At 44.0% G+C, this 19,293-nt stretch overlaps 1 protein-coding gene across 15 annotated transcripts in view; it reads left to right on the top strand.

The window, feature by feature from the left end:
- The first annotated feature begins 490 nt into the window (after positions 1-490).
- The window catches only part of ANKHD1 (ankyrin repeat and KH domain containing 1), a 119,679-nt gene continuing 100,876 nt past the window's right edge, over positions 491-19,293 (top strand). For 5 of the 15 annotated variants that reach the window (XM_066977295.1, XM_066977288.1, XM_066977286.1 and 2 more), the window contains exons 1-2: positions 493-905; positions 15,435-15,588. In XM_066977295.1, the coding sequence (XP_066833396.1) occupies positions 606-905; positions 15,435-15,588 (454 nt within the window). In that variant the 5' untranslated portion in view covers positions 493-605. Of the gene's footprint in view, positions 906-15,434; positions 15,589-19,293 lie in introns of all 15 variants that reach the window. The other 10 variants (XM_066977292.1, XM_066977291.1, XM_066977289.1 and 7 more) reach the window with 4 other exon arrangements.

The raw sequence follows: 19,293 nt of genomic DNA, 5'->3' as shown, positions 1-19,293 counted from the left end.
GCGAGGGGGCGGCCCGCGCGCCTTGACGGGCAGCGGCTTCCTCCAATCGTCGCTCGGGACGCGCGGGCGTGGGCCAGGCTTCGGCGGTGACGGAGTCCTTCACGGGGAGCCGAAGGGGGCGGGGTCTTAGTCCGCGGCAGGAGCCAATCAGGCGGCGCCAGACGCCGTGCGTTGTGAGCGACGGAGCGACTGAAGAATCAGAACCCGGGATCCTCGTCTTGCCGTTGATCGACAGCCGGCTTATCCAATCAGAACCCGAAGCTCCGGCAAGGCGCGTGAGCGACGTCCCAGAAAGCCAATCAACCCCCGGATAGTTCAGGAAGCGAGCCCAGGGAAGTGGGGCGGGGTGGCGGTCTCCAACCGCCTCGGCGTGTGCTCTCAAGGCAGCATGCTGGGAGCGCGTGACGTCGGCCGGAGCGACAGCCGCGCCGGCCAATAGCGCGCGGCCTCGGGCCGCGCTCCGCCAATGGGCGCGGGCAGCGCGGCGGGTGGGCGGCGCGGCGGCGCGGCCGGGTAGGGTGTGAGAAGTTAGTGGCGCTGCTGCGGTGCCGTGAGGGACGGAGACGGCTGGGCTCAGCGAGCGGCGGCGGCCCCGGATCAGCGCGATGCTCACGGACGGCACCGCCGCCCCCCTCGGCGACGAGGAGATCGATTCGGTCGCTCCCCGCGCGCCGCCCGCCGCCGCCGTCGCCGCCGAGCCGCCCGCCGCGGCCGGGCCCTCCCCGCTGGGGCTGCGGGCCGTGCGCCTCTTCGGGGAGGCCGGGCCCGGCGGGCCGGGAGGCCCCGGAGCGCCCGCGGCCGCCGAGGCCGCCCTCGACTTCAAGCTGGCGGCCGCCGTGCTGCGCAGCGGGGGCGGCGGCGGCGGCGGCGGCGGCTCCGGCAGCGACGAGGACGAGGTGTCCGAGGTGAGCGCTCCCGTGGCCGGGCCCGGCCGCCGCTTCCTGACAGGGCCCGGCCGGCCCGGAGCGGGGGTCGCGGCCCGCACCACGCCCCCTCCTCCCGCGCCGCCCCGGGGGCCTCGCCGTGGGCGGGAGAGGCCGCAGCGGAGCCGCGCGGGGGCCGGCGGCCGGGGCCTTCCGCCGCGGCCGGGAGGAGCGAGAGGGGCCCGGCACCGCCCGGCGGGCCGCGGGGAAGGGGCTCGGCCGCTCCGCCCGCGCCGTCCCGGGGCGGCCGGGCCCTCCGCTGCCTCCCGGCCCGGCGAGGCGGGGGGAAGGTGTGTGCCGTGCTGCCGCCTCCTGACCCCGGGGAGTGGCTTCCGCTTCGCGGGGGGGGGGGGGAGGCGAAGCCGTCTCCGTACCTGGGAGAACAAAGTGAAGGCTCCGGCCCCCCGCCTCGCTGCCCTGGGCTCGGGAGGAAGAATCTGTAATGGGCACGCCGTTAAATGCCCGATAGATAGAGTTTGGCGGAAATAGAAATATTCTCTACCCGGCATCCTCTCTCCTGAAGGAAGGGTAGAGGGTAATGGAGGTGTCTTTGATCTTCCAAACCTGCAGAGAGTTTTAAGGGAAGGGTGTGGGAGAGGGATTGGAGCCTTATCCCAACCCAAATGGGGCTTTATTGGGCAGGTAAAATTGTATCTGGGGCTGCTTTATGTAGCATGGGGAGAGAAGGCTTTTATCTGTTCCTGCTGCCCACTTACTACACCAAAGGGTGAACCGATGTTCTCAGCCATCTCCTTTAGAAAGAAGAATTAAGGATGCCAGCCACGAGCACAGCCCTTAATATAGTTTTAGTGGATGTCAGGAGAAAGTGGAAGCACTTGGAAGCTTGTTGCAGATCCAGTGGTTTGCGCTCCCGTATGCCTCTGCAGGAGGAGGAAGATGGTAGCCAGTATGAAACATGCCATTTGGGGGGGGGGGGAGCAGGAGTGGTTACTTTAGTACGTGTCCACATTCCTTATGAGAAAATAGAAGGAGGCAAGCCTGCATTTGCCCTTCTAGATCTAAATTTTCTGCCTTCCATTGATTATTCTCTTTTCCCAGTCACCCCCGAAGTGTGAACTGACAGGTCTGAATTAAAAAGTGATTAAACTGATGCAGACCCACTTTTGCACTGTGTGGCTGCCTGACCAAAGTTAAAACTTGTGGTAACAGCAGGACATGGAACTAAACTGAAAACGTGGTGATCATGGAGATAGAACTCACGTGTGAACATTCCTTAATTGACTGACATTCCAAACATATGGCGATAAAGGAAGCCATGTTCAGGTGCTTTCCTGTTTTGGGGAGCTGGAAGGCTTGTTGTAAGATGAATAGGATGCAATTAAACGTATGAGTTTCTGCCATCTAGGCTGTTTTTTTACTGTCTGTCCGTTCACATTTTAAAGTATTCTTGAAAGCATGCAATGCTAGTTACAGAAACTGGAAAATGATGTGAAATAAACTATACCACAGTGTCAATGGCACTCTTTGCAAGATGAAAATGACAGAGTTCTGCTATGATAGCTTATCCCTTTTGAGCCTGCCCTATTATTTAAAGGATGTGAAGATTGAACAGCTAAAGTGTTCGCTAAGCACTCAGTTGGTCTTTTGACTATTGGCAAGTGTTAAGATAGGCCATTATAAATAATGTCTGGGAGGCTAGCATTGAGGTTAAAAAAAAAGGTTTACAAACAGTTGTTAAAGTAAAATTACTTGTTTGAAAAACATGAGAAGAGCTTTCTTATTTAAACCATGTCATCAAAATTAAATTGGAATTAGAACACTTGAAGAGTTCCAGAACATGGTTAGAGGAGTTGGACCAATCCCTAAAGCTGAAATTGCAGGGGAGTTCTTGGGTTTTGTGTTTCTGGTTTTGGAGAGTAATGTGTGGAAGAAATGTGGATGGGAAGGATGTGCCTTGCATCTGTACAGCCTTGTTAGTTTTATGGGGTAGGGTTGTGAGGACCCAAAGTGAATTTTCAGTTTTCTTTTCTTTGTATGAGAACTAAAGGAGCACCTGTTGCCAGTGTGTTGTGGGTTTTGGGGGTTTGTTTTTTTTTGCCTTTTTGTTGTTGTTTTGTTTTGCACAGAATGTTAGGGATTGGAAGGGACTTGGAAAAATCATCTAATCCAGTCCCCCTGCTGGAGCGGGGGATTTTTGTTGAACAAAGAAAATTAAACTCTTGGGATGGAACATTACAATTCTTGAACAGCGCTGTTTTGAAAACCTAGTGGCTGTTTGGACTGTGGTCTCGTGTCATGAGTCACTGAGTTGGGTGTATGGCTTTAGCTGCTACCACTGAGTGGAATTAGTGAGAACTAGAAGGGAGAATTAAATAAATAATGTGAGCATTTGCCATGCTGCCGTGATCTGTGCCTCGTTCTTTACTTTTGAAGCCATTAAATAATGGTACAATATTCAGTAGTCCGTGCCATGTCTGTGCAGTTTTTGTACCCTTGTATTAGTCTGAGGGTAATATGCTGTAACTCATTAAAATGGCAGATTAAGCAGAAAAAAATAATCAGGGAAGCGCAGGAAGAAGAGTATAATGAAGCTTTTATTTAGAGAATGAAAAGAGCGATGCGTTTCCGCTGAACTTTTAAAAAATATATATATTGCATTTCTTTCTTCAGTTTTTGAAGTAGTTTACAGTGGGAGTACTGTGGAGGACAGGGAAGAGAGCGCGCTGTGATTATCCTCTTGGTGCAAAACAGGTAGAGAAAAATGAAGTTTTGCGCTGTGCTAGCTCAGTGCTGGCTGATGGCAGTCACCGGGCAGCTGTTTGGTCCTGCGTGGATGAGTTGTACGAGGGCTGTAAGGTGAAATTGAAATGCAGCTATAGAGAATATTTTCTAGAATTACCAGTTAAAACTATCACATGCAAACAGAAACGACTGCAAGCTGAAGCACGCCTTTGGCCAAGGAAGGAAGAGACCAGGAGGCTTTCTGCTATTTCTGTGTAAAATAGAAAGGAAGCTATGGTTCTCCTGGGCACCTGAAGAAACTTTCACCGGTGGTTGCATGCTGAGAGGCGAGGTGGTTTTCACCTTGTTGTATGTAGTTGCTTCACTGCCTTCGAAGCTTAATCAGGACTTGGATGCAGCTTGCAGCTTATTCAGAATTAAATTTTGGTGTGCTTTTAAATATACTATTGCCACTCCATGTGAATTTTGCTGGCACTTAAAGTGGTGCCAAAGGCGTGAGTATTAAGCAGCCTCCTTGATAATGGTTGTGAAGCCTGTAGGTCAAGGTGAAGGCATGCTGTCAGGGCAGTGAGTAATAGCGCGTGTATGTGAAGTTCACAGGGTCCCTGGCTGTGGAGGACTTCCAACCACAGAGCATGCAGGTTCTTATCAAATCCTGTCTTGGCAGAAAACTGCTGTGGAGACGTATGGAGCTGAAGGAAGTGATAAATATGGCAGTGCTAGTGCTTGCGGGATTGGGTGGTTTGATGATCTGTTGTAAAGCAAGCATGAGAAGCAAACCGCGCTGCCAAAGGTACCGCAGGATCTTGGAGCTCTGTTTGGTGAGTGGCTCTTGGCGGTGACCGTCCATGTAGCAAGGCCCCTGCGTTCTGGGGTTCGGGGCTTGGAGGCACGCAGTGCCAACTGTACCCACCTCTGTGGAGTCAACTGAGCTCTTGGTTTCCCCTCTCCAGAGCAGGATGCCTGCCTCCACCAGCCTGCCTTACTTAAGCCTGTACCTATTGCATAAGCCTCTGGGGATATTTACATAAAGCATAATTAAAAATCAGACATAACCTCCCTCCTACAGTGAGCAGAATTATTATTCGAATGGCATGCATGCCAGATCACTTCAGCACTTGGAGTTTTTGTTTGGGCCTTATTTATTTTAGTTTTATTTTTTCACAAATATTAAGTCTTTTAATTTTTAAACTGGGTTTTGAATTCAAAGTAAATACTTAAATGGTTTGTTTTAAATTAGCAATGTAATTTATTAAAGTCATTGCTGCGTCAGTGAACTTCTTAAGTGTGGCACTGCTTAAATGGTATATACAATGTGTCTCTGACTTTTGAGGTTAATTTAATGCTTATAAATTTTAGTTTCAATGTGTTTAAAATAATGTAAGGAACATTTTCTTGACAATAAGGAATAGAAATTCAAAAAGTTGATGCAAATTAGGTTGGATAACATTAGCCAGAAAAGCCTTTTCTCTGAAAATTTAGTAGTTGATGTTTTTGCTATTTTTACTATCTCTTTCAAAGTTTGGGAAGTAAGAGATGGAACAAGATGGAAAAAATTCTTCTAGAATTATTCATTGATTAGAAAACATTGAGGGAGAACGGGGTCAGGTTTCCAAAAGTATTTAGGTCCCTAATGTTGCAGGTAGCTGTTCCGTGGGTGTTCATTCATGCTCAACCGATTAGGCATCTAATTCTTGAAAAATACCGACAGGTAGCTGAGATACTTCGAAAGTCTGGCCTTAGGTAGCCAGAAACAATCTGTCTAGTTGTAGCTGAGGCTTCACGTTCAGTAACGCTTTCAAACAAACTGCTTTCTAAAATTTTTTGTAGAATGCTGGTTTTCTTCCCGTGCAGCTTGACCCAGTTGAATACATGACCTAAAATAAATATCATCAACCTTTTTCTAATGATAGGTATAGAAAGTAAAGATGTGAAATACTACTACGTAATTATATAAATACGCAGTACATCCCCTTGGTAAGGAAAAAATTACCAAATTTAGCAGAACATCTACATTTAGTTACAAATTTGCACATAGGTTTCACCGTTCGGCTGGTTACTGTCTGGGGGTGCGCAGGGTGGGTTCATTTAGGCATTAACGCGCAACAGATTACAGCTGGCAAATGAAGAATTTTCGTGTTCTGATTCGAGTTGGGCAACCCAGCAGCTCTCCTCTGAAATTAATGCTGGGATGCTCTCTTCTCTCCTGTCCCCATCTCAGAGGATTCTGAGCGTTAGGAGCAGCGGAATGATGCTGTTGCAGCATTGTCCCGTGTTGAGAGGTCAAGCCGTTCCTGGGATATTCCCTTAAGAAAAGGCTAGGTGTGGAGGGAAGGGAATTATAAAGGCACTCCTTTTTTCTGTGCGCACATGTGGCCTGACCTTTAGAGCTGTGAGCAGCTATGTTACTGGCTTGGCGTGCTTGTGGAGGGAGTTCAAACTGGGTTTTAGCCCCTGCAGGTGAGGAGACTGCCTGGCTTTGATCTGAGCAGGTCACTTCGAGTTCTTGTGACATATGTGAAGGTACTTCAGAAGTATTGAGCACTTGTTGCCAGGGGAGGAGAAATGACACTGAAACCGAGGAGAGTCTGACATGAAAAAAGACAACTTTCTCAGGCTTGTTTCACACTTAACACTTCATCAAGCCAGAAAAGTAACTTCTACGTCTTGTTTGAGGGCTCCGCAGAGCGCAGTGCCAGCTAAGTTCGGAAACCTTGGCCTTCAGTAGGGTGCTTCAGTGTTGCCTGTTTGGATACTTGGAGACTTGTGGATCCAGCCAATGCACACTATTGCAAATAACCACCTAAAGTCTGCCTTAAAGCTCACATCTCTAATTGAAATGGCTGTTAATGGAAGAGTTCAGAAATCAGTGGTTTGTTCAAGGCTCCTTTCAAGGTTCTCTTTTTTTTTTTTTCCTCTCATGGTAACTAGCCCTTTCTGGTTGTTGTAAAGGTGCAGAGGTTTCATTTTGTATGTTTTTGGAGAAATGCTGAGCAAGTGAAATTTATGGAAGAAATGCACCATATCACAGCATGTTGTCTTCCTTTTACTCTTGCAGCTCATTACCTAAAGTTAAGAAAATATTGATTCTTTGACACTTTAACAGATTTTTAAATCAAAATATTCAATAACTTTCTCACTTTTTGCAGTATTTCACATCTTATGTTCTGATGCGTATAGAAAGCACCAAAAATATAAATAGAAGAATTGGTCCTGTACTAGATCCTGTCATTTCTTGATTTCTTTTTATAGGCTGCTATCACTCATTTATTTTGTGCCTTTTTCTTTTAGGAAGAAGTTATGCAGGTAGTTTTTCAAACTTCTTTTCATCTTTAGCTCTTCTAAAGTGTCCCCAGCCTAGAAGTCCTAGGCTGGGTAGAGTTCCTCATGGTCGAGTTACTGTGTTGTGTTTTGCAGAGTGCTGGTATTCAGTGAGAATGAATGTGTGTGGCTGTTCTGTCCAGGAGCAATTTTGAAAGTTACCTAACTGAATACCAGTCCACAGGAAAGATGCATCCCTATTTGTCAAATAAATAGTGGATGTTTTAGTGGGTGATGAACAGTGGGCCAACTGAAGAGCTCCTCTCTGATTTATTTTTTTAAATATTTCCTGCGTGTTAAGCTTCATCTTGGGCTCATAAGTTACTCTCATTTACCTTCAGTAAAACAGATTTCTAATAAACTAAGAGTTTCTTCTAGGAAAATCCTTACCTCTGTTGAACTCTTTCCTTTCCAAATTCACAAATGAAGCCAATGGTTTCACGTGGCTGAGAGGTAGTAAATCCATCCTATTTCAAACCAAGGGAAGAAGAGGAGATCAGCTTTTAGGGCTGAATGGGCTGCTTGTCTTTGAGCCATGTTCTGTGATCGTGGCAGCTTCAGAGCATCACCTGTTGTGAGCGTGTGGTCATCGTCAGCGTGATGACATAGCGAGGGGGAAAGGGAGTCTGGGAAACGGATGCTTATCATTTCGGATTTCGTAGTTTAAACTCGATACCATATATGGAATGGATGTGTTTTAGCTGTTCTGCTAAAATAGTTACCTTTAAAGCCCTTCTGCTGCATCTGGAGTTTTCATTGGAGCCTGTTTTAGATAGGGGTCTGTGCTGTGCTATTCAGTATGATCGGTTTTTAAATGGTTAACCGATGGATTAGTAGTTACATTATGGTTTTTGCTGGTTTTGCAATAGCAGAGTTCACACAAGCTTGTTTATGCAGGCTTTGAAAAATGTCTGCCACTAGCCTCAGCTCTGAGAACGGTAGAAAGCCCAGTAGGATTTTCAGTTTGGTATGAGCCTCTAGATTAGCTAAAATGTAGTCACTTTATTGAGGCCTATGTAAGAAAGAAGTTGAAATGGGAACAGATTATCAAATTATTAGAGCAGGCTGCATTCATCAGATCCACATGTATGATTCTGAGCACTGGAAAAACGTGTGTCCCTTTGGATTGATGAGAGACGTGAAAAGGTCACCTAAAGGTTAGTTAAGCTTTATTTATTAAGCTTGTGCATTGGCATGTAAGGTGCTTCCCAGGAAGGTGGCTTAGAATACTTGCTGTCTCAGTGGGCGTGGGCTTTTACATCAGCAACCAAATGCATTCGTTCATCTTCTGGAGTTTCTGTCACTTGATAAAAATCCCAGGCATTGAGACGCTGAAGCAAAGATCCCGCCCCAAAAGCCCTGGCTACGTTGAAACAAGAAGGCTCTTTATACGTGTATGTTTTACATTTTGTAAGGCGGGACATTGAGTAACACCTGCTGTTTCTCAGATTGAGATGAGGAAAGAAGAAGGGCTATTTCTACAGGTCTGTTAGAAATATTAGGTGACAGGAGGGAATCTTAAGGCAAGTAGATACGAAGGAACACCAAAAACATGATTTAGAGTGGGCTGAGGTAGAATACATGAAAACAAGTAGTGTTTAGGGTAGATGATGCTGATTTTAAATGGTAAACTCTATTGGTCTTCAATGCAGACTGCATATGTCATGAACAGGCAGGCAGTTTAGTAGTATTAATGTGAATTTTGAAAAACTTCTTTGTTAGTACCAGTTCTGTAAATGGCAGTTCCTTCTTGCAAAAGAATGTTTTATTGTAAATTAGGGAAGCTTAGTTATTTTGTTTCTACTTATCAGACTTTGAATATTGGTGGCTACAGGTTCGTTTTTAATGATTATGGTTGTTTTTTTTTTGTAGAAATTAGTGAAATAACTGGCATTTTCAGTTCGGCTATACATAGTTTTTTAATGTTGCCTGTCTCTTGTAACAAGAGGGCGCAATCTGTTCTGTGGCTTAGGTTTTTTTGAGAGCTAACTAGGGGTACAGTTGTGTCTTGGGTTTGTTGTTCTTGAACGGTGTTTTAATAAAAATGAATTGCATATTTCTAGTTTGTGGAAGAACTGTAAATCAGACAGCGTTGTCTTATAGACAGAAGATATCTAATGTCCATTGATTGCTTAAGAGATAAACTTACTATTTACCTAAAGTGGTTAAATTTACGTGAACCTTGATGACTGGCGTTTGATTGTGTTTGCCTGCTTTTGCATTTTCTGTTAGTTTTAGCACAAGGAAATTGAAACCCTAGGATTAACGATCTCTAACACTGGAGAGTAGTCCCATAAAGCATTAATTATGATTTATTACTTTATCTGCATGTTTCAACTACTAGCCGTAATTTTAAGAGTTGACTAGTTCCTTTGGGTGCTTGGCTTGAGATCCTCTGGGGCCTGACTTACCAGAGAGAAGCTGCCCGGGGAATGTCAGGCCCGTTTTACTGCTGGTGCAGCACCTATCATGACTAAAGTCAGCTTCTGAAATCAAAAATTAATACTGACATCAGTTCCAGTGTGTGTGCGCGCCAGCACATCAAGAATATGCCCCACAGTTCTATACGTGAATGTCAGATGTCGGTACCATACTTTGTGGCTGGAAGTCACTTCCTTTGTCTCCAGTGACACACCGTAAAGTTAGCATCGTGTCCATTTTTGTGTTACATCTCTAGCAGTGTTTGCAAAATGAGCTGGTATTTTGAAAGAGGCTTATTACAGCCCAGCTCCTCTAGCTGCTAGTTTCATTTTGAACACGAGCCAGCAGTGTGCCCAGGTGGCCAAGAAGGCCAACGGGATCCTGGCTTGTGTCAGGAGTAGTGTGGGCAGCAGGACCAGGGAGGTGATCGTCCCCTTGTATTCTGCCCTGGTGAGGCCGCACCTCGAGTACTGTGTTCAGTTTTGGGCCCCTCACTACAAGAAGGACATCGAGGCCCTGGAGCCTGTCCAGAGAAGGGCAACGAAGCTGGTGAGGGGTCTGGAACACAAGTCCTGTGGGGAGCAGCTGAGGGCACTGGGGTTGTTTAGTCTGGAGAAGAGGAGGCTCAGGGCAGACCTTGTTGCTCTCTACAGCCACCTGAAAGGAAGGTGTGGGGGGCTGGGGATCGGCCTCTTCTTGCAGATAACCAGTGATAGGAGTAGAGGGAATGGCCAGGGGAGGTTTAGGTTGGAAATTAGGAGAAATCTTATCTCAGAAAGAGCAGTCAGGCATTGGAACGGGTTGCCCAGGGAGGTGGTGGAGTTGCCGTCCCTGGGGGTGTTTAAGGCAAGGTTGGACGTGGTGCTTAGCGATGTGATTCTTTAGTGGGTGATGGTGGTGGTAGGGGGATGGTTGGACCAGATTATCTTGGAGGTCTTTGCCAACCTTAATGATTCTATGATTATCCGATAATTGCTTAATATATATTGGAATAAAGCTGTCTTTTTAGATAACCCAGCCTCATTTTAGTCAACTTGATGTTGTAGTTGGAGCTAAAAAGATGATGATCTGTTGGAGACTAAGAGATCATAGTGACTTACGATTTCTTGAGCTGAATTTTTTTTGACTGAAGAAACTGTCTTTAGAAATTCGGTTCAAGCCTACCAGAGGGGGTATATGTCCTTAATTATGGCTGCATTGTTATTTATGGTGATTATATGATGTTCTTATGTGCTGACTCTGAAGTACTTCTCTGAAATGCTTCTTTTCTTTCTCTAGCTTTGAAGTGCCAAGAAGGTTTAGAGTACTGAGATCCCACTGAAAAGTTTTGTGAAAATACCCACGTTCCTGTATGTTTTCTTCCTCTTTTACCTGTTCTCTAGAAAGTGAAACAGTAATGGCAGGATTATACCGTAGTGTAGGTGTAAAAATATTTGGCTGATACTGCTGGGTTCTGGGAAAGCAGTGTTGAAAGGTGCTTTGTAAAGTAAGCCCAAACCAGACCTCTTGCTGGTATGAAGCCAGGGATGTGGTAGTGTTCTCGAGTGCCACGCAAGTAACAGTCCTTTGCTTTGCTTGCTCCTTGGGCTGATTATTTTGAGTAGTTTTGAAGGTGACATTCTTTAAACGTGGAATTCAAAGGGGCTCTGTGCCAAATTTGAAATACAAAGTCCTTTACAGTATTAACTTAGTTTTATCACAGAATATTAGGGATTGGAAGGGACCTTGAAAGATCATCTAGTCCAATCCCTGTGCCGGAACACCTCAATCAGGTCACACAGGAACGCGTCCAGGAGGGTCTTGAAAGTCTCCAGAGAAGAAGACTCCACAACCCCCTGGGCAGCCTGGTCCAGTGCTCTGTCACCCTCACCGTAAAAAAGTTTTGTCTCACATTTAAGCAGAACCCCGTATATTCCAGCTTACACCCATTGCCCCTTATCCTATCATTGGATGTCATTGAGAAGAGCCTGGCTCCATCCTCCTGACACTCATCCTGATATGATACCTGCTGTCTTATCGGTACTCCCAAAAACTTTTTAAAGTAGAAATGATAGAGTAGTAGTCAGACACTGGCATTCAGTGTAATAAAGAACATGGCAGTGTAAAGTGAGAGGTAGGATTTAGCAAAGACAGCAATATATTTTAGTGTGGTTCTAATGCAGCACAGTACACTTTAATTATGGAATACCAATAGTTTAAATATAGGTGATCTATTTCCATTTTGTAACTTCGAACTTTCAGCCTAACCTACAGGCCTGCATTAACCCTAAGGAAGCCCGGGTCCCTCTATGTATTAAGACCCATTTGAGACTTGCCCAGATGGAATTGTTATAGAAATAATTAGGAAGATACAGAAGAGAAAATAATTTCTAATTTCTAACACAGAAGAGAAAACTGGGTTAGTAGTTCATTTGCACTGTAATGTTGCTTAGGAGCCCCAGTCACAATGCTCGACTCCTCGGTATTGTAGGCGCTGCAGATGCAATGCAAGGATGCTTGCTGCCCCACAAAAGTGTTCATTGTTCAGAGTGTGTCTGGACAACTCAAGTTCAAGGATGTAATTTCGTAGCATCTTTCTCTTACACTTTTCATAAAGATACTCCTCCTAGTAGTTTGGCACACATGAGAGCTGAAGCCACGATGGGCTGCGTTCGTATGCAGCAGGAGAAGGAAAGAATGGTGCTGGTACAGCTAGAAGAGGAAGCTTTTCCATCGTGTGGAGCCTGGGTCAGGAACAGGCTATTAGTGAACAGTCCAGGCTATTCTGGAAAAAGTACTTTTGTCCGTAACCGGCAGCTTGGTTCTTGTTGGTGTAGAAATACCTTTTTTCTTTTTTTTAAAGAAAAAAAAGTCATTTCAATGTAGTGTAGAAAAGATCAGTTTAGATTTGATATTAGAAATATAATCCCAGTCCTATATATCATTGCCAATTTTATAAGAATTGCTGGTGTTATTTTGGATGTTAGTGCTTGCAAAGTTGTCTTTGTATACCCCTGAGCTGAGGTAAACCCAATCATGGTATTAACGTATAAATACTGATGTAGTTGAGTCCAAAGATCTGTGAATGTGGCTGTTACGGAGTGAGCAACCAGGAATGTAACTGGATCTGCAGAGCTGTGAGATCGCTGCAGTCTTTGGCAGAGCTTCAGGAAAGCTCCATCATTTCTCTGGATGGATGTGAAAGATCGCGGTATGGTGAGTTGCACTGATGTTTAGTGCACTGTCCTCATGTCCCACGCACCTAGCAGCTTGCAATGCTTCTTGGAGTTTTTGATCGGGAATTATTGCTAGTCGTAATTATTTTGGGAATTAGGATGACATGTTGAATCCATGTATTCCTAAGGAGTCTTTCCAAATAAGATGCTTATCAACTACTGCTGTCCAAAGCAGCTCAAAAAATAATCCAAGAATAGTGCAGTGACCAGTGACCCTCTCGCTTTGCCTACAGATCTCATTAGGGTAAAGTGGAGCATCTAAATTTTGCAACATGAGCACTCTATGAAGTCTTCCTGAAATATGTGTGGTGGTGGTGGTGGTGGTTTTTTTGTTTGTTTGTTTGTTTTTCCCCGTTTATTTAAATTTAAAACTTGTTGGATACATTTGGTACCATGTGGTGGTGATGCAACCATCACAGGTCACTTTCATTCACAAGTTAATAAGACAGTTTTTTACTCTGCTGGTAGTGATAAGGTGTCCAGCTGTGCATCCTCTGTAGCCATGCCTGAGTGTGAAACTCTGTCCGTGTACAGAAACATCGTATGTTCTGACTTGGAAATTCATTGAAACCCATTTTGAAAGATTGGCAATGGCACAGTTGCTTAAACAGGTTGCATGTGGATTTTCACTATTTTCATGCTTACCGTATCCACAACACAAATATATACATTATTAAACATGAAAAAAAAAAATCAAAACCTAAGGTTTGATGCTGAACGTGTGCCTTTGCGTAGGATATCGTGAGGCTGAAGGCTAAGCTTGCCAGAAGGCAGTTTGAAAGTTTCTGGAGTATTTGTGTGGCTGCTTCAGTGGTAAGTAGCATCGTCCCTCCTTTTGGTATGCCTTCAAAGGGGAGGACTGCTGTTATCAGGGTAAGTGGGAAGGAAAAAGAACCCATCTGTTGGCATGCAATATACCTGCCTGTATGTAGCCCTCAGCTCTATGTAGTGGATAGTCGCTGTTGTACATGGTGGGGTTTTTCTACCAGTCATGCAAACGTTGCAATAGGAATAATATTTGCTGCATATTGGTGCAGCAATGGGCCTCGTGTAGTCTTAGTGGAGAATCATGAAATACCCCGAAGCACTCCTGTGTACAAGCGTGAGCTTCTCCACAAGCTATCTTTGCATCAGGCCTTATGGCAGCAAGGAGTCCTTAAACTGGCTAGGTGAACAGAAACTGAAAGTTGAGTTCTGCAGAGGGGAGTCATCGTGTGCGAATACCTTTTGCTGTGTGTCATAAGTTCTTCTGTTTGTAGTAAAAATGTGCATCCCTGGTTCAGGTCAGTGCTTTTCTGCTTTTGTAACCTTCAGCTCTTTCTCACAATGAAACAATACTCTATTTTTAGGAGTGTTGTATCTCGTTTGGACTGAATTAGAGGTCTTGCTGCTTAAAGCCCTGAGCCATAGCCTGCTGTCCTACCTTTAATGTTTGTGTGTTGGCACGCGAGGTGAAATACCTTTAAGTTAGCCAATATTATGCAGATCCCCTGAGATGTGCAACTAGTGATCTGTATTCCTAAAAGCTACTCTTCCCCCCTTCTCCCATGAATATAATTCTTTGTATTCTTATGTTAACATTGCATTTCACTGCCCTAACGATTATTGGATTGGAGGCTAGGAGATAATGTTACAGAACATTTACATATCAAAAAGAAATTAACAACAGTTGCTTTTGAGAGCAATGTCACCTGTAGCTCTCCAGACCCATGAACATCCTTGATACAATAGGGCACTTTCCTGAGTTTGTAGATGGCCTGATCTGGATTTTTGGAGCATTAAGGCGGTGTGTGATCTTACTGAATATGGTGGTAGGTTACCACTGGCATGAGAAAGACAGTGGGAAAAATTAGGGGAAGAGAAACGAAAATGAGGTTGGGACGTGAAGTTAGAAAGGACAGAAATTTGTCTCATTTCTGAGGGATACTGAAGGCACAAGTAGCCTTGAGCAGGTAATTTCTAATTGAGATAGCGTCCACGTTTTCATTTTAAAACGTTGCTGAAAATAGAGGGAGTTACGCCTGAACTTGAGACAGATTCTGAAATGTAGTTGTGCTCCCATTAGCGTATGAGTCAGGTATCCTCCTTGTTTATTCTGGCAAGCTGTCCTTAAAGCACAGTGTGTTATGTTGAGTAATTCCATGAGCTTGTGTTTTGAGATGACGTGGACCAGTGGTGGGACAGCATTATTGCTACTTAGTTGGAATACCTGCTTGCTTAATTGTTCTACCTATCTCTTCTTGTCTAGGAAACATTGGTGACTGGTTTTAAGTGTCAGTGTGGGAACAGATGTTTTGGTTTGAATTGTAGTTGACTGTCTTTTTTTCTCCTCAAACAAAATCCCTGTGTTGCATTAGTTGAAGTTACTTTCAAAAGGGAGCTGAAAAGTGTTTTAGGAAATCTTTCAGTCCCTCCCTGGCTCTCAGATAGTAATGACTTCGGTATGGCTGAGCCTCATACCTGCTTTTTGTTTTTAATAACGAGGTAGACGGACTCCTGGTGGCAGAGATGCTACATCCTCTTGTAGCAGTCTGTTCTGGTGGTTAACAGTGCAAACATCCATAACATTTTTCCAGCGTTTAATCTGAGTGGCCCTTGCTGTAGCCTCAGCTCTTGTTAATTAAGCTGTTGATACGCTGTTTCTCATGCTGAGTTTTTTCTTTCGTGATTTCTTCAGCTACCTTTTCAGTGAGTTGACCAAATTACTTCTAAGGTTCTATCCGATAATCTGTACAGTTAACTGTACTGTCATAGTAATGGTTTAAGTTATTCTGTAGATTTTTTAATATTTTAAGTTTATTATAAAATGTCAAAAATTGTAAAATTGTTTTTTCTTTGACTTCACAAACAGGTTGAATCGTTTATTTTGGACCAAGAAGATCTTGATAACCCAGTACTTAAAACCACATCGGAGTTGTTCTTATCGAGTGCTGCAGAAGGTGCAGACTTGAGAACTGTGGATCCAGAAACACAAGCAAGACTAGAAGCCTTACTGGAGGCAGCAGGTATTTTGTGCAGTATTTTTTTTCTGAAACCAACTTGCACACCGATCTGGCAACCTGTAAATTTTGACCCTCGTAAAGTATTCACAAGTCTGGAAGCTTACCGTGATGATGAGGAGCTGAGAATAACAATAAGCCCATAATTCTTACAGGTGTTGAGGGTTGCTTAGTTCACCGTTTCTGTGAGCATAAGGTTGGAAAAGTTTGTTTGAAGTAAGTGGTATTTCATTGATCAGAGAATATTACATATTACCAGAGGGAGGGTTACAGAGGAAAGGATGGAAGGAAGTAGACCTGCTCAAGTTATATTTTTCTTTATGCTGCTTTCGTCAATATATAATTATTAATTTATTACTTCAGAAATTCCTGCCTATGGCAGGGGGGTTGGAACTAGATGATCTTTAAGGTCCCTTCCAACCCAAGCCAGTCTTTGATTCTATTCTATGAAATTTACAGGTGAAATACTGGTTTCTATTTTGACTTCCATAAAAATCTTTTTCTATTCTGTAGTTTTGAGATATAGCTGTTGGAAAATGCATGTTTAATGTTCACGTTACAGAACCAGATTAGATAAACACAGTGCCACCACATTTGTTACTTTTACGGTGAAATGGCTTGACTAATCAAGTCTTTCTAAATTTTGTGGCTCAGATACTTGCAATGAAATAGGAAATCAAGTCTTTTTCAAATTTCCAATGAAAAAACACCCTGCTTTGAAAAAAATACTGTTTGATCATTGAGTGCATACTCAGACTAGTAGTCTTGTGCTGAAGTTGGAGTTTTCAGGCATTAGCTTTGAATACCCTTAAGAGGTAGATAAAATAGCATTTATTTGTAGGTGTTTAGATGTTAAGCTATCTACAGTCTTAAAAGGAGAATTTCAATCTGAGGATGCAAAGTTTGAGAAGTGGGCCTGCATGAACCTAATGAGGTTCCACAAGGCCAAGTGCAAGGTGCTGCACCTGGGTCAGAGCAACCCCAGCCATGAGGACAGACCGGGAGAAGAACTCATTGAGAGCAGCCCTGCAGAGGAAGACCTGGGGGTTCTGGTGGGTGAAAAACTCGACATGAGCCAGCAGTGTGTGCTTGCAGCCCGGAAGGCCAACTGCACCCTGGGCTGCATCAACAGAGGAGCGGCCAGCAGGTGGAGGGAGGTGATGGTCCCCCTCTGCTCTGCCCTCATGAGGCCACACTTGCAGTCCTGCATCCAGGTCTGGCGCCCCTAGCACAAGAAGGAAGTGGGTCTGTTAGAGGGAGCAGAGGAGGACCACAATGCTAATCAAAGGGCTGGAGCACCTCTCCTACAAAGAAAGACTGAGAGAGCTGGGAACATTCAGCCTGAAGAAGAGGAGGCTGAGGGGTGACCTTATTGCAACTTTTCAATACTAAAGAGGACTTATAAAAAAGGCGGAAAGCAACTTTTTCCTTGGTCAGATAACGTTAGGACAAGGCTAATGGTTTTAAACCAAAAGAGAGGAGATTTAGATTAGTTACTAGGAGGAAGTTCTTCATTCAGGATGTGGTGAGGCACTGGAACAGGTTGCCCTGAGAACCTGTGGATGCCCCATCCCTGGAGGTGTTCAAGACGGGGTTGGATGAGGCCCTGGGCAACCTGATCTAGTGGGTGGCATCCCTGCCCATGGCAGGTGGATTGGAACAAGATGATCTTTAAGGCCCCTCCCAACCTGAGACATTCTATGAAAGGGGGCAGGGGACTTATTTTGGTCTCTTTGCATTTTGATTTTTTTAAAAAAAAAAAAAAAGTGTAGCTTTTGTCAGCAGAAAATTGCAGCACCTTAATTAATGATGGATCTCTGAACTTAATCCAACTGAATGTAGTTCTTGTGGACCAAACTTTGCTTTGCAGGAAAGATAGAATATATCTGGGATTCTCTGAAAACCCAAATATGAATAATTGGATCTGTTGCAGTTCTCAGGTACCTAATGACTAATGTGTCCAAAAGCCTATTGCTAGACTTAGAAATTGTCAGTGAAGATGTCTGATGGCTAGTGTTATGAGGGTAGCTGGTCTCTGATGGTTTCCATCTAGGTTTGCAGTGTTCGAAATGAGTTCACAGTATATAATAAATCTAGGATGTACCATTGCTTCTTATAATGTCTGTGAGAATGCTTTCTTCAGGTTTCTAAATAGCAGTTTGCAGCTTGTCCTCTGGATTAGTTAATTTGTTTTTAATCTGAGATTCCTGTGCTTTGATTTCCTCCTGTGCTTGGAGTAGAGATGTAGAAAATGGACAGAACAGAATCCGGAAAGAAGAACAAGCCTGTTGGAGGGCTTTTGTTTGTTGGCTCCATCTCCTGTAAAAAGATGGGATGAAATTAATGCCTCTTGATTAATTTTTGTGGTTGAAAGATTGAAAACACTTGGGAGAAAGTTCCCTAGTTAAGGCGTACTTGTCTTTCCCACTGTGAGTTCAAATACTAGAAATATCATTAGTTTAAAAAAATACTTAGTAAAAATATCCAAAGGAAACACTGAGAACCTGGTAGCTTATTGATAAGACTTAAGTTGAAGGTGACTGAAAAATAAGCTTGTGTTTCTGGGAGGTGTTCTAAATAGCTTCATTGTGGGGGGGGGGGGGGTCACACTCGTCTGACTGGCTTGACTGAAAACACCCTTTCTAGCCTTAAATGAGCTGTTCAGGTTTCCATCATGGCAACAAAATGACCTAATGCTGTGATTTCTGTATTGTTTTGCAGTTTGGCAATAAAGGTGATTTCTCCTGTTAGTCATGTTTTAGTCACACTTCATTCCCCAACATTAAGTATAGCTTGCAAAAAGTAGATGGCAGCACTGCTGCTAGAACAAGTAGTTAAGCTACAGCTTGTCTGATGTGGTTTCCAGGGCAGCTCGGCTTTCTTTGTTGTGATTTACCCCCTCCTGCAGGAGGCTTGATCTTAACTTGCAACCTGCAGTACAGTCAGCCGTGTGTTTCATGTCTCAGATTTCGTAGTATTTCTCACATGCAGGGTTCAGGCTGTGTCCTTAGCATTTAATGACTTGCAAAACTAGTTCTGCTTACTGTTCCCAAATCCCTTAATGCTCAGATCTCACGTGAGCATGTTGGTTATTCATTCTGGAAAGTTAGTTCTAGCAACTGCAGCCAGATGAAATACTCTTTTTCAAATTACATATGCAGAAATTTTCTTCAACCATTCTGTCTTTGTTTTTTTTTTTAATTTTTTAGCAGCTGTTTTGATTTGTGAGCCCTGTAGACCTGCATGTGAAGGTGTAGTGATGTGAGCTGAGTTGAACTGCTTACGAGTATTTCTGTACATCATAATTACCCATCACGATGTAGTGCTGGATTTTTTTTTTTCACAGTTTAGTTTTTATTCTATTCCTGTTTTCAGGATGACTTAAAATATTTTGTGTTCTCAGATGCTGAGTGGGGACAGTCTTAGAATTTGTAGTGTTACGGCCGTGCCCTGCTCCACTTTAACAGAGCAGTAAATACACATACATACACACTAAATATGCATACACACACACATGCAAACGTTGGCTAGATTCGCTACATTTGCTAGGCCCTCTGAAAACCTGGCTAATTAGCTTTATTTATGACAACCAGGCTTCTGTAGTCTGTTTAAGCAAAGCACAATCACCTTGTTAATGAAAAGCTATCTTTAAACAATTTCAAGTGATTGTATTTTTTGAGAAATAAACCCAACAAACTAGCTTTAAATTCT

Source organism: Anser cygnoides, chromosome 14 (genome assembly GCF_040182565.1).
Source record: "Anser cygnoides isolate HZ-2024a breed goose chromosome 14, Taihu_goose_T2T_genome, whole genome shotgun sequence".
Taxonomy (NCBI): Eukaryota; Metazoa; Chordata; class Aves; order Anseriformes; family Anatidae; genus Anser; species Anser cygnoides.
This window is presented reverse-complemented; position numbering and strand designations above follow the sequence as displayed.